The sequence below is a fragment of the Hippopotamus amphibius genome, chromosome X, assembly GCF_030028045.1.
Source record: "Hippopotamus amphibius kiboko isolate mHipAmp2 chromosome X, mHipAmp2.hap2, whole genome shotgun sequence".
Taxonomy (NCBI): domain Eukaryota; kingdom Metazoa; phylum Chordata; class Mammalia; order Artiodactyla; family Hippopotamidae; genus Hippopotamus; species Hippopotamus amphibius.
The window spans coordinates 120127398-120142818 of NC_080203.1; the positions used below are offsets into that span (position 1 = coordinate 120127398).

Genomic DNA, 15421 nt, shown 5'->3' on the forward strand with positions numbered 1-15421 from the left:
TTCTGATTGGAGGGTCTTGAACCAAGTCAGTCCCTCTGACCAGTTTTGGTTTCCTCCCCGCCCTTCAGGACTTAGCCTTGGCTCAGAAGAGGTTCTCTGCCTGGGCCTCCCCCTACAGTGCCCCTTCCCCTCGTTCCCGACCTCTCACCTAAGGTTCTTAGGGCTCACAGCCTAGGTTTGTGCTACGTAAATGAGGTCAAGCTGGCAACCAGCATTAGTTTCCAGATCACTTCACAGTCTTAGAGAAGATGGGCTGATGGCAAGACCTTGTCCTTCTCGGCACTTCCAAGAGTCAGATCCCAGATGTCAACAGAGGGTTCCACTGGAAGATCTTCACAGTTAGAAACATCGGTCCACACCAAAACCGAGGTGCTCACCTCTGCCTGCTTGCCCCCGCCCCCAACCAGGGCAATCCTGGTCTTTGGCAGTCTGCTGCATTGGTTAAGTTGGTGCTTAGTTTTGATGGGTTCCACAAAGTACTTTCACCCCATCACATCCAATAAGCACAAAAGCAATAAACATTCAAAGTGCCAATAGGAAAAGTTTCATGAATACTATAGAAACACAGGTGGAGGTTAAACAAACCCAAGTGGGGGTGACGATGATAAATGTTGCATAACCTCCTGGGAGTGATGTATTTGGGGGTGTGAATTATTCTAAAACACAGAGAGCGAACAGTGCCATCCTGCCTGATCCACCTACAGCCATCAGCCTGCCCCCAGGAAAAGTGAGTGACTGGCGAGAGGTGGGGTAGCATTTAGGTGTGCAGCAAACATCCTTCAGATGAGTCTTGGCTTGGAGAGGGTCACAGTGCCCACTAGCTGCGTGGACTTGTGGCCAGCCCCAGAAGCTCACCGGTGTGCAGCAGCGGTGTGCCCTCCCCTGGTATTTTGGTCACCTGCCTCTCAGTGGTCAGGCTCCTGGCATTCTTCGTTCAGCCCAGCTGCTTAAACGCCTCTGCTTTTGCTACATGCTGAGACCACTTTCAGCTTTAAGAATACAAGTGTGGAGGGACACTCAGTGGGTTCCAAGTAGTCTATACACAGCAAAGAGACGTGTAGAGTAACCTTTATTACATCCACAGTGTGCCCCACTGAGGCCCCTGAGCTGCGAATGAATGTGGAAGCAAGAAGGGAACAGGTGACAGTCAGCTCTCTGGTTGCACATGGCATTTCCTTGGCCTGCAGTGCCCCCTCAGCCCACTGGCTGTGAATTCATGGATTGGCAGAGAGCCCTGTTATGGCTTCTGTTTGACTTGTAAATATCCAGAGGGATACACAACCTGCCAGAAAACCATGCTCAAGTACCCCTTTGTCAAACTAAAAGCACTGTAGACAAACTATCCTTTATTAAGGAGGAAAGTTGAGTTATCAAACTCCTTCTGGCCGTGGACTCTTGCTAAGGCGTGGTCTGGGAACCTTGGCCCACTCTGCAGCCCACTGCCTTGGGTTCATTAAATGAGAAAAGTGATGAGCCCTTGCGGAGTGAGGCTGGGGGGCCCATTAGAAGGGAATTGGATCTGGTGGTGACAAGCTAAGGATGAATGTGTCAGTGAGCAGGGAACCCTGATTTCAAGCCAAAGAATCTTTATTCAGCTTCCCAATGACCTATAATGGCACTTCACCTCCCTAGGCCTGAGTCCTTTCTCCTGAGGTGGTTCCTAATCTTTGGAATTTCACAGACTCATTTACCCCAAATCTCCACCCTGAAAAATGCCTTTTAATTTGAGGGACTGCTGATTTTTATTCTACAAATGAAGCACAATTTAAAAAACAAATGCCATCGCCTGGTAGAAAGAATATAACCTCCAAGTTAAAAATCAAACACCTTTGGCTTACTGGGAGACTCGCAATGTCGACCTTCTTTTTCTTGGCACTTTATGTGTGCATTGGGGATGACTTTGTGGTGAATGCATACCAGTTCCTGGGGAGGCTTCGGAAAACCACTCGTCTAGCACGTGTCTGCAGAGATGAGGTGTGGGGAGAGGAAAAAGGCGGGAGAAATGAAAGGCACAAGACAGAGGCAGGTGTTGAAGCTGGGGTAAAAACTCAGTGCCCAGAAATGAGCAATTAGCAGGTTAATTTTTTATAGAGATATAATTGCTTGTCATTAAAAAAAAATCCCTCATGGAATGTCAGATTTCTAAGGTCGTTTAAAATACTTGGTACCTCTGTCCTCTACCTTCCCCCACGACTGGAGGATGGGGGCCTGCCAGCCCTTCTAGCTGCTCCGGGGGCACCTGGCCCGCCCCGTGCAGTAGAATGAGCACTGTGCTTCAGCCAGGAGGAATCTCCTCCCGACGTTTTGCCCTCAGCATCACCTTGGCTTCCATGTAATTCTGAACATTGGGATAGTACTGTTTCACCGCATATTAGAATTTTCTATTCTGAGTGTCTGACCACTCCTCTTTTCTCTAAATAAAGTGCTGTTGAAGAGGATGAAATACCCCGTTCCAAGGACATGTGCCCTCTGCCTACCTGTTGCTCATCCCAGTGAAGCAGGCAATCAGCAGGGTGTCACGCCTCTTTGGATCTCACTTTTTTTAGCCTTAAACCATGAGCTTTGAGGAAGTGATCCAAGGGGCCCAGTTCAGCCCTATAGTCTTATTTCTCTGACTCAGTCTGTTTCTTTTAGCTGAGTTTTCTGGACGTTGAGAAAACTGCTCTTTTGGTAACCTCTGAATCCTCTGTAAGATTAAATAGTTTATTCTTTCATTTGTCTCGTCACCTCAGATCCCTTAGTTCTGTTAGTTCCTTTAACCCAGAATTGATCATTTGGTCCTTCCTAAGGTGTCATCGAGGGTTTTCTTTGGTCTAAAGATTTTTGCTTATAAGAGATTTATTGGCCATATGGAAGTTTAAGTAATTAAGAATTAAGTGGATAACAGTGTAGGCAGAGCTTTCTTATAAAGTTTAAAAAAATCATACATTCACCTTTTAAAAAACTCATTATGACTTTTTTCACCCAAATTCTTACAGAAAAATGTAAAAGGTAGGTTGTTTGCCATCCAAAATAAGTTTAAGTTGCTAGAGCAAACCCTTATATGGAGGCAAGATAACCCCGCAGGGCCACCAAGGAGAGTGGTAGTGTGTTGGATAAACTGTGAGTTTTCAGATAAGTGTACTTGGGTTTGAATTCCCATCTCTGCAGTCCTGGTTGAGTGACGCTGGGCTCCATTTTCCTCTTCTTTACGACAGAGTTAGTTACTAATGCCTGTCTACCTCAGAGGGTTGTTGTAAAATTTAGACATTATGGTGTGGCATGGCTGAGACAAAACAGGCACTTTCTGAGTGGTAGTGGGTATAGCTGCAGTTCAGGTAGAGAGAAGAAACAAGTATCAACCTACATTCTTACCCTGACTACTATTATCGGAAATTAGGAAAGGTCTTGAGCACATAAATAACATCAATCAGCTGAAATTTTGATAGCTGTATTGGATATCATTTCATATGTGATTTGGTCAGTTGTCTTTTTATATTAAAGAGCTTCTACTCCCCCCCCCCCATTACAAAGGGGAAAGGTGCTCACTTTAAAAAAAAAAAAAAGAACACAGGAAGTTAGAAAGTGAAAGTCCCTTGGTATCTCAGCCTCTCCCTGAGGTAATCACTGTTAATTTGTTGTACACACTTTTAGAAGTCTTTCTGTGATGGGATAGATGGATGGATGGATGTTTTTAAAAATGTGACCATGTTACAATACAGTTCTAGTCCACACTTGTTCTTTTGTACTAAACAATGTATGTTTGATATCTTCCCATGTAAGTCACATAGATCAACCTTATACTTTTAAAGGCTATATGACATTCCATTGTATGATTCTACTGTAATCAATTCACTAGGAGCAATGCTACAAAGATCTCCCTAGGATGTGCAAATAGGACTACATGAAGCTTAGGGGACCATGGAGGCATCCCAGGCCACGGACAGTGCCTCATCTTCTTATGTGCTCTTTCTTCAGACTCATCTCCTGAGAGCCCTGGTGCCATGCTGTTTTTCCTTCCTCACTCCCCTTTCCCATTCACCCTCTCCCACCTCACACTGCATAGCCAATCTCTTGCCCACTCCAGGGGTATTAAAAACCCCTGGTGCAAACTCAGAGACAATTCTGAGATTGGTGTTAGACTTGAGAAATTGAAAGACTCTATTAACTGGACAAAAAATCCATTTACAAGTCAGTTGGTTTCTAATTCTTTGCTTCCATCGAAATTGAAGGAGGCACCCACTGAGTTGTTCATTGATAGATAGTTAAAAATAGTTCTTGATGATACTAGACCACGATCTGATTTTTGGTATGTAACTTGGTAGGACTTCAAAGGATTAAGTGACATTGTGAGAACAAAATTTTTTCCATTCCTATCTACTTATTTTTGTGTTAACCAAGTTTCTTGGCACTTACATCTATGAAATGAAAAATTGGGATAGAATTGATACCAAACCGTGTCATTCTGGTGATAATAGTCATACAAATACACATGAAGTGATTGAGGGAGAAGCCCCCTTAACTTGCCTAATGCCTTACATTTCTTGCCAGAGATTTCTTTAAAGAAGCCAGCCCCCTTTTTGGTCCTTTTAAAAACACATTTTAATAAAATAGAACAAAGGCAGCTTGTTATCAGAGCATAGAGTGGTTTCTTCACACACACAAACACACACACACACACACACTACATTTCTTAGCATCTTTTCTTGTTCTTGATGTAGAAACACTTCTCAGAATTCACTATCAGTTGGATGAGAAGAAAGGTCAGATGTTCCTGCTGTCTGTCCAGTGCGCTGTAGTGGAAAGAATTCCACCATCATGAATCTGAGTGTGGGCCCTGCCACTTTCTGATTCTGTCCTTGTCTAAGTTGTCTAAATTCTGACCCTCCATCTCTCCCTTTACGGAATAGAGTAGGCTGTACGGCATGGGTTTTTGTGAGTGTTGAATGAGCACGCATGTGTGAAGCATGGACTAGTAGAGTGGCTGACCAGTAGCTCAAACTTGTTTACTCCCAGCAGCTTGTGTCTTGAAAACTTCACACCTGGTTGATAAATGAAAAAGCAACAGCGAATCTGCTATATCCATACACATTTTGGAGGGCTTGTTTTCCTGCAGAATCTAATCATTGCTCCAACAAGAATTTTTCAGTTGGTGACTCAGCTAACACAGGTGTTAATTGAGCCCTAATAATGGGCCCATCTTTGTAGTCTGCACAGATTTTCCACACTAGTCAAAGGATTTACATGCAGGGTGAGATTTCCTCGTGTTCAGACTACCTTGAGATGCTTCTTCATTGTAGAGAAGGTACGTGCAGCCCTGTGGGAAAGGGTTTTCTCTTCTTAAATCTTAAAAAAAGAAAAATTTTGTTCATGGATTTTTTTCTTTTTTTTGAAGATTTAGCCTTGCTCTTAGATCTCTGCTCCCAAATCCCACAACTCCATCAATGGTGTCTGCAAACAAAATTCTACCTGCGTGATTTGAAAGGATTTTCACATAATCTCTCATTAACAAAAGAATAACCCTGCAAAGCTGATAGCTCAGATAACTGTCTCCTTTTTTTCTTGTGGGAAAACTGAAGCCTAGAAAGGTTGTTTGTTCATTTATTCAGTAACCATTTATTGAACACTCACCGCAAGCCAGGTATGATGCTAGGCCTGGGGAAACAGAGATAAAAGCCACGTCTTCTTCCCTGGCTGGCAAGGGAAGGAGATAAGTCAGCAAGGACTGTTAGTTCAGGGTGCTAAAGGCTGAGATTGGAGTGATGGGTGTCTAGGGAACACTCAGGTCAGTTTTAGGGTACGGTCTGGATTCTTGGAAGAGGTCTTAGTTGCCAAGCCAAGCTTTGATGGCCCTGGGGGAAGGGAGGAAAGGAGGGGGAGAGGAAAGGAGGAAGTCACCCGAGGGACAGAGGTATATTGGCCATGCTAAAGTACCGGGATTTCGTTGGCACTCAGGAAGGACTTGAAGCAGTGAAAGGACATGCTCAAATCTGCACTTTACACATCTCTTGTTGGCAGCAGCCTGTGCAGTGGTACAGGACTTGGAGTGAGAAATCCATTACAGCGGTTCCAAGCAAGAAGTTCCAGCAGCCTTAATGATCCTTGACAGGGACATGCAGGCGATGTGGTGGTTTCCAGACATACTGGGAGGGAGCGACAATGCCAGGCTTCAAATGTAGGAAACTTCCACTCTAGGGCTTGTTCTCGAGCCCAGAGCAGTGAGCAACAGTAAATAAACAGAGCCATTTAGGAGCTCATAAACAGTTCCTTTGGTGACAACTGGCCCGTCTCAGACTTTTGACTATTTCTCCTCTGGGTTTTCAGTGTATGTGTTTTAGGTCACCTGTGGTCACTGGTACCATCCCTCACATCAATGGAAAATGAGCCCACATTTTCTAATTGAACTAAATAGAGCGTGACTGAAATTAATGGAAAATGGGCAACTCCATGTGCCACGAAGAGTCAAAGGCCTTTCCAAGCCGACTCCATGTCCAACATGAATTATCCCCGTGTGTCTGTAGAGGGTTCATCTTCCAAGTATCAGAACAGCCAAGGGCCTCTCATCCGTATGAAACTAACTTTTAAAAAATACCCAGCATTTGCCAGTTCAAGAGTTTTGGATTGGCTTATGGGCATTAAAACTATGTTTTATTAAGGGGAAAAATTCCTAGCTAGGCTGAGAAAGCTCATATCAAGTTTCAGCCTGATTCATTTCAAAACCACCATGAAAATTGGGACATTTTCTTCGCACCACAATGGGTTAGTCATGGAAATTCTGCCTTAATCTCAGCTACCACAACCACAGTCATGAGAGCATACTCTGTGCCCCTGAAAATTTATGTTACAGTACTAAAGAGTTTCCCCCTTCGAAGTCAAAAAGCAGAAGTGAGTCGAAGTTCAGGGTCTGAGGTTCCCTTTTCAGCAAGTGACCTCATCCTTGGTGCATCTTTTTCTTTCTGGCACTTTGGTTTTGTTTGTTGTTTCCCAAAAGTGCTTTTTACGAGCTCAAACTGTAGCATGTTCAGTGTAGCTGAGTCTGCATGAGGAGGTTAAGAGCGCAGCTCCCCTGCAGGACTTGACCCTGCTCTTACTCTTGAGTGACAGAGATGAGGTGATCTTCTGGGCATCTGTCGTGGGGATGCTGGCTGAGTGTGCTCGCTGAGTGTGGTCAGCCTTCAGCATGTGCAGGGCTTTTTCCGTGCAGACCTCAGCGAGCAAAACGAACTGGGCCAGCCGGGCTTTCTCTGTAGCCCTGGCACAGAAGGCTGCCTTCCACCCCGAAGCTGCCGCCTCACAGCCCGGTAGCAGCCACCTCTGTAAGTGGCACGCCTTCCATCAGAGTTCTCTCTTGAGAGAGTTGGTTCATTCGTGGGCTTGTTCATTTGTTCCTTCATTCACAAACCGTCAAGCACGTTTGCCCCAGGAAGGCGCTAGACTCTGAGAGCACAGAGATGGTTCTCCGCCCTCCCGGGGCTCCCAGTCTAAGCGCAGCACACAGATACCAGGCCTCTGAGTCATTTCGAAAGTGTGATTTAGGAGTGACCACTATCTCACATGTTGTCAAACCCTCAGCTCCCCCGGGAACTTCATTATTTCAGTGGGCCCAGGAGGGTGGGTAGGGAACACAGATGGAGTCCAGCAGAAGCTTCCTGGGTGCGACCTTGTCTGGCCCTGCACACCAGGGGGTGTGCTGAGTCCACCCTCAGGGGGGCCTGAGGCCATCCCATCCATGCCTCTTCTCCCCTCCCCCGCCCTCTCTGTACGCTTGGCCCCCTCGAGTGCCTTCTTCTCACTCCAGCTGCCATGTTTCTGCTTGCTGCCAGTGATCCCCCAAGCCTTTGGTTGCCACTTTGATCACCTCTGTCGCCCACGCACCAGGTCAGCAGGGGACCCACCCTGTGAGGAGCCTTACTCCTGATGCCTCACTGGGCCCTGGGACACCTGCACTCACCCAGTGGCCCTCGCCGCAGCGCCCTCTCCTCTCCTCCGCTTGGTCACGTGGCTGCAACTAACACCTTAATCAACTTGGGGAGACGGAGAGCCTGCCTTGGTCTAGATTGCGCCACAGACTAATCCAGTCAGTCCCAGGGTGGGATCCAAGCAGGAGCCTTTTCTTTTCTTTTCTTTTTTTAAATTTATTTATTTATTATTTTTTGGGGGTACACCAAGTTCAATCATCTGTTTTTATACACATATCCCCATATTCCCTCCCTCCCTCGGCCCCCCCCCACCCTCCCTCAAGTCCCCCCCACCCTCCCCGTCCCAGTCCTCTAAGGCATCTTCCATCCTCGAGTTGAACACCCTTTGTTATACAACAACTTCCCATTGGCTATCTATTTTACAGTTGGTAGTATATATATGTCTGTGCTACTCTCTCGCTTCGTCTCAGCTTCCCCTTCACCCCCCGCCCCCTCCCAAACCTCGAGTTCTCCAGTCCATTCTCTGCACCTGCGTCCTTGTTCTTGTCACTGAGTTCATCAGTCCCATTTTTAGATTCCGTATATGTGAGTTAGCATACAATATTTGTCTTTCTCTTTCTGACTTACTTCACTCTGTATGACAGACTCTAGGTCTATCCACCTCATGACATATAGCTCCATCTCATCCCTTTTTATAGCTGAGTAATATTCCATTGTATATATATGCCACATCTTCTTTATCCATTCATTTGTTGATGGGCATGTAGGTTGCTTCCATGTCCTGGCTATTGTAAAGAGTGCTGCAATGAACATGATGGTACATGTTTCTTTTGGGATTATGGTTTTCTTTGGGTATATGCCCAGGAGTGGGATGACTGGATCATAGGGTAGTTCTATTTGTAGTTTTTTAAGGAACCTCCAAATTGTTTTCCATAGTGGCTGTACCAACTTACATTCCCACCAACAGTGCAGGAGAGTTCCCTTTTCTCCACACCCTCTCCAACATTTGTTGTTTCCAGATTTTGTGATGATGGCCATTCTGAATGGAGTGAGGTGATACCTCCTTGTGGCTTTGACTTGCATTTCTCTAGGAGCCTTTTCTTTTTAATTGTCCAGCCAGCTCCACTCTGCAGCCAAGGTGGAGAACCAGAGTCAGCAGGCCTTTCGTTGTTCTTTCGTGGCTTCAGCCTGCTCCGGTCTTGCCTCCTGAGCTGGCTTCAGTTTCCAGGATGCAGCCATGATCTAGGTGGTCGCTCTCAGCTCCTGGCAGAGCCCAGCCAAGGCCCTCAGCACTGGCTCATTTACTGGAACCTTTTCCGACCTTCTCTTTCTCCTCCTCCCCTCCTGGCTACCTGGTCAGTGTCTGCTCCTCCCCCACCAGGCCTCCTGTGCCCCCTCCATGGTCCTCATGTCCTCCACACCCCTCACCCTCACCCTGCCGCCAGCACACCTCCCTGCCCTGGGCCTCATTCCCTTCTTCCAGGGCCCAGTTGGGGAGCCTCACGGAGAACCCGCCAAACTCACCGGATGGAGAGTGCACGCGAGGATATTCGTGCAGCACTTTTCCTAAAAAAATTTTAAAAATTAAAAAAATTTAAAAAAAGACAGAGAGAGGGGGAATGACTTGAAAACTGATTACCCAACGATAGGGGATTGATTCACTAAATCATGAATTGCCATGAAGTAGAAGATTCTACCACAATCAAAATATTTATGAAGGATTTTTTTAGAGTCATGGCATATAATGTTTAGTGAAATAAGCATAATGCAATACTACATATAATGTGAATTAGGCTATCTATTTACAGAAAAAAGCCTAAAGGGAAATCTACCAAAATACTCATCTCGGTGTGTTAAGACTATAGTTGACTTTGTTTTGTTGTTACAATTCTATGGCTTTTAAAGATTATACCTTGTGCATGTATTACTTTTGTAATCAGAGAAAAAGCGATTTTTAAAAATTAATTGGGGGGATGTTAATGTCAGATGATGGCTTTTGGCATCAATCCAAGTGTGTAATTGGAAATTTCAATTTCAGACAACATGGAGTTGGTGGCGGCGAGTCCTGGGGTGGGTGCTGAAGAGGAATGTTTTAGAAAAATAAGATTCTTTTAAAGGGGAGGTCCCTGAGAAGGTCAGGCCAGTGAACGGGCTCTAGAGAGGACCACCCCGAGCCCCACTGAGCTGGCTGACGAGGTGGGGCCCTTTGCAGGAGCCTCACTGTGGCGCTGGGTGCAGACTGGCTCCTGCTTTGGCCTCAGAGCACCACTGATACCTTTCCTGTGCTGTCTCTGCAGAGAGTTAACCTTTGGTTACAGTTGCTTGGCCCTGATAAGACGAGTTCATGTTGAGCAATTATTCATTCACCAGGTGCCAGAATAAAGTCATGTAATATAATCCCAGGTGTAATGTAATGGTTTGTCCTGACCAGTGACTTGTGCTTGGTTTTGCATATTTCCACTAAAGGAAGTAGTTTGCAGACAACACCTGCCTGTTCGTTAATAGAATAAAGCTGTCACATGGCCAGACCGCTTATGAAAACCCTCAACAAAAGAGCTCTCCCCCAAATAAGGAGGGAAAACAAAACATACATCATTTTTATCTTTTCTGTCCTGAGCCAGCATATTTGCAGTTATGGCAATTTAAGATGCTTTCAGTTGCAAACAAAGAATATCTGACTAAAATTAGCTGAAATAACAGGGGGTTATTCATTTCACATGGCGAGAAGTCTGGACACTTGGTCAGCCCAGGGTTGGTGAGTGGCTCACTGGGGCGGTCAGTCGCCCAAGCCCTTTCCATTTTTCTGCTCTACTATCCTCAAGATCTCCAACAGCACCTCCCTCGTGGTTCATAAAAGAGTGTGTTAATCATTTGGGCAATGGCAGGAAAAAGGCTGCAAACTACTGCTGCAAGAAGTAACAGGGAGAGGCTAGAAACATGCCAGGTATACAGGTGGCTTGTGGTAGAGCTGGGAGTTGAACCCAGACAACCTAGCTCAGAACCCATGCCTGTCTTAGTCTGCCAGGTCTGCCATAACAGAACTTAAACAACAGACATCTATTTCCCACAGTCCTGGAGGCTGTGAAGGCCAAGATCAAGGCACCAGCAGATGCTGTGTCTGTTGAGGGCCCTCTTCCCAGTTCACAGACACTGTCTTCTTGCTGTGTCCTCAAATGGAGGAGGGGGTAAGGGGGCACTAGTCTCTTTCTCTTCTTATGAGGACACTGAGCCCATCCACAGCTCCAGGCATCCTATTCTTATACAACAGCTTCCCAGGCAGGAGGGAAGAGGAAGCAGCAACACAAATGGCCTTCTCCTCACTTGCCTCTCTAGGCAGAGAGGAAATCTCTTTCCAAGAGGCTCTCAATAGACTTCCTTTTATTTCTCAGTTGTCCAAATTGGGCTACACCGCTACCTGTAAACTGATTGCAGGCAGAGAGGAGCAGGATTGCCATCATTGGCTTAGATCACATATGCTTCACTGGGCACATTGTCCTGAGACAAAACTGGGGCTCTGTTAGGGGGGAGAACAGGAATGGTTTGGGAAGGCAGCACCTGGCATGGCGAGTAAGCACAGTCTCCCTGTCAGGAAGAGATGGCATGGCTCCATTCATTGGCAATAATGAGTCTTAGCCCCTTTCTGCCAGCCATCCTTTTGTACATCATACACAGATCTAAACTAGATTTATAAACCCCCAAAACTCAGCAGAACCAGGTGACACCCCCCCCCCAACCTGGCCTGATCATTTCTTAAAGGAGATGGAAAAGTAAAGACAAAGGCCTTCCTCCTGGACACTTGCCGGGTGCAGTGACGATCTGGCTGAAAGATGCTCCACTCATCTGAGACTTCAGTCACAGAGATGAGAGGTCTCTGAGTGCAGGCTCACTTCTGCCGTGCTCACTGGGGTAGCCTCGGGATCTAGCTCTGTGTGTGGCACAGAGCAGTTGCCCAATCACAATGGAGTGAATGAGTGAGCAAACTGATGACTGAAGAAGATATTGTCTCCATTGAATGATGCTTCTGGAAACAGAATGGTGCAGGGCTCTGTGAGTCATCTGGAGAAACAGAAGCTTGCTCTCCATCTCCAGGGGGTAAAGAGTCTAATGGTAGGGTGGTGGTCAGAGTATTGCAGTACAGCCAGAGGAGGAGGCTGCCCTCTCTCGTCTTCTGGAATCAATGACCCGCATTCACTTGCCCAGGGATGTTGTACCTTGTGATAACTGCTTATTGTATTGTGACTGCAATAGTGTTGTATCTACCAAAATGGACTTGGATTTGTGGAAGAAAGAGGATTCCTCCTTTACTCCTCCTTCTGTAGCTTTTAAAGATGTATGAATATGCCTGTTGAAGGGGGAAAGAAAAATCATGTTTCTCTTTCTTCTGTGTTAGCTTGTTAAACCGAGGAGGAAGTGATTCTTTCATTCAGTTCGAATCACATTGATGGGATGACCAAAGGATGTAAACAGTCTTCATAAATGATGAAGTGTAATCCAGACATAAATGATGATTATTAAGGAAAAGAGGTGCTTATGGTGTATTATAAGAACCTTCCCTTACTCCTATTGATGTTCTTTTAAAAATCTCTTTTACTTTTGTTTTAGACCTAGAAGGTTTTGACTCCGTGGTATCATCTACTGAGAAACTCAGTCACCCAACCACAAGCAGACCAAAAGCCACAGGGAGGCGGCCTCCGTCCCAGTCCCTGACGTCCGTAAGTGCCTCCTCGCTTCCCAACAGCTGGAAAGCAGGAAAGATTGGGGACTCTAGCTAAGGACTCTTCTGAAAGCAGCTGATCTGACGACACACTGGGAGAGGGAGGTCACGCGATGCACTGCTGACCAGAAGTGATTTGCGAGTCTTCGGGAATCAAGCAGTATTTCTTTCTTTTTGTTCTTTGTGTATCTGCCAGAAAGGTGGGGACTCCCTAGTCCCACTTTCCTTCTCTCTCCTTCCAAACTGATTCTTGTTTGAACCCAAAATGAGATTAGTAAGAACAAAATGTCATGTTTTCTGGTGGAAAAGGAGAGCAAGGCTGGGTTTGGTCTGTAAACAAAAGAGAATGTTATCTTAAAAAGGCTCTGCCTTTTTCTCTCAAAGCCCTGTCCTCAGCACCCCTCCACGGAACTGCACACAGAGCTTTAGGCGATGGGTTTTAAAGATATAAGGCACCTGCTCATACAGGAGAGAACAGTCAGAACCCTCCAGATAACCCACAGAAGTTTTTGTGGGGGTCATTTTGAATAAGTCCTTTTCTTACTAGCAACCTGTACCACATTTATTGTACCAAATTTGAAGCACGAAATGCATAAAGAAGAAAGTTACCTGTGACCCTGCTCTCCAGAGCTAAGAACTCTTAACCTCTTGCTATATATCCTTTATTTCTTCAAAAACGGGATCACATAGAGCACGCGGCTCTAGAAGTTGCTTTCCCCCGCTTACACTCTACACCTTCTCCCTGTCATTACACATCCTTCCGTCACGTCACAGTGGACGGCTGCCTAGAGTTCTGGCCTGGGAGGATATGAGCGTTTATCTAGCCAGTGCGCTCTCACTGGACATTTATGTTGCTCCCATTCATCATTAACAGTGCAGTGAATGTCATAGAAAAATCTTGATGCTTCTGCAAGCAGTGTATGTGTATATATATCTGTCTATGTATCTGTCTATCTGTCTTTATATACCACGTTTATATACCGCGTTGCCTTGTCCTTGCTGGGAATGCAGGACTAAGGCCTTAGGACCTTCACCCAGATGCCAAGGAATTAACCTTTTTCAGGTTTCCCAGGACACTTTCTACTGATTCTACCTGAGGGGTCATCATTTAGCAGAAAAAGAATGCCACTTCCCTTGAACCTCTTCTCTCACATCCACTGCTTGGAAGTATGGTTTGAGTCATCCTATTTTTCCTCTTCATAGGAAACATATCTAACTGTGTATTGCCATCTTTTGGGGGGAAAGACTTGAAAAAGTGGCTTACTTTTTCATTCTTATATAGAGTACTGTGTCAATACCACCTTCTTTCCCCTCTCCCCTCACCTCTCCACACCGTCCCCAAACACCTCAGAAACACACAGCCTATTTAATTGCTTCTTAGTATCTGTGTATTTAAATTTTTAATCCTATCTCCCATATCTTCTCTAAAAATCCTTCATCATTTTTGTTTCCCCTCCAAATCCTTCCCAACTTCTCAAGATCTAGAGGGCCTTGAGGTATCAGAATCAAATACAGAGAAATTCAAATTACCATCCCCCACTCCACCCTCGGTCCGTACATCCCATGTCTGGGAGTTTGTGTGTACTGGGGGGAGACCTGGTAAAGGCATCCATCTTCACTCCACTTTTAGGTTACACATTTGTTCATTCACTTATTCCGCAAATATTGATGGGCATCTCCTATGGGCTCAGCTCTGTGCCGGGTACCAAGGCTGCACCTGGGAATGAGAGGTGCATGGCCCCTGCCCACAGGAAGCTTATGGCAACAGTGGCTCAACGTTTGACATTTTATATGGAGCTATTTTATTTGTGGACTTAAAGCAGTAGGATATTCATGTCAGTATCGAAGATGTACTTTCTTGTAACACTGCCTGATTTCATGTAGCATTGGTTATGGACTTGCATTCCTCTCTTTAGAGGGAACCATTTTTAAAACCTTTCCTAATTCTAGCTTGGCAATGTAGATGTCTTAGCTGTTTTGATAATAAAAAAAATAACGGGCCAGCAGGATACATTTGTGCTTTAAAGAAGTATAATTATTTTACTCTCGTCCTTTCATTCCTATCCATCCCCATTTGGATTTGTACACTGAATTCATGTTTACTCTTCTTCTTGTTAGGACTTGTAGGTTTTTCATAGCAAAATGGGATTGGCGGATATGGACATATTCCTAAAAGGCCATTGGAGGGAATGATTGTGGAAATACATTGGTCATGACTCCCCAGCCTGGGGCCTCTCAACCTAGCTTGAGCTGTTTATGTGTATCGAATTCAAAGAGTAAGCTTTGATTGGCAGCTCATGAATCATAGGTTATGGAGGAGGAAGCTGGCTTTTTGAATAAAATCTCAAAATAAAAGGATACAGGCGTTGTAAGGTAGTTTAGCAGTTAAGCTTTGATTAAAAGAAAGCTTGGTTGAGGGGGGCTGTTATTCTTGGTAACTGGATTTTCAGATTAGATGAAGATTAATAAACGAGACCTTTTCATTTTAAAACATTGCTTAAAAATTCCCTAAATGTATTGCTTAGTAAGTAAACAGAAGAAAACAAGCAGTATTTGTAAGTATGATTTTTCTATAATGGCACCAAATGGTGATACTAAATATGACACTTTCCCACCACAGGGATAGAAGGCTTAGAGGTAAGGCTGGATCTGAGCTCACCTTAAGATATCTCTGGAAGATTCTTCGTTTAAAAAGATTCCTCGCCACAGGATGTCTTATTTTCCTTTGCTTTGTCCTGAAATAGGGAAATTCTAGCACAGTAATCATTTTTGACCAAGTGATTCCAGTGAATTGGTTTACATTCATGCA

General features: G+C 45.2%; 1 protein-coding gene across 3 annotated transcripts in view; it reads left to right on the plus strand.

The window, feature by feature from the left end:
• The window catches only part of SH3KBP1 (SH3 domain containing kinase binding protein 1), a 333408-nt gene that overhangs the window by 307040 nt on the left and 10947 nt on the right, over positions 1-15421 (plus strand). For all 3 annotated transcript variants that reach the window (XM_057718401.1, XM_057718402.1, XM_057718403.1), the window contains one exon: positions 12501-12610. In XM_057718401.1, coding sequence (XP_057574384.1) covers positions 12501-12610 — 110 coding nt within the window. The remainder of the gene's footprint in view (positions 1-12500; positions 12611-15421) is intronic.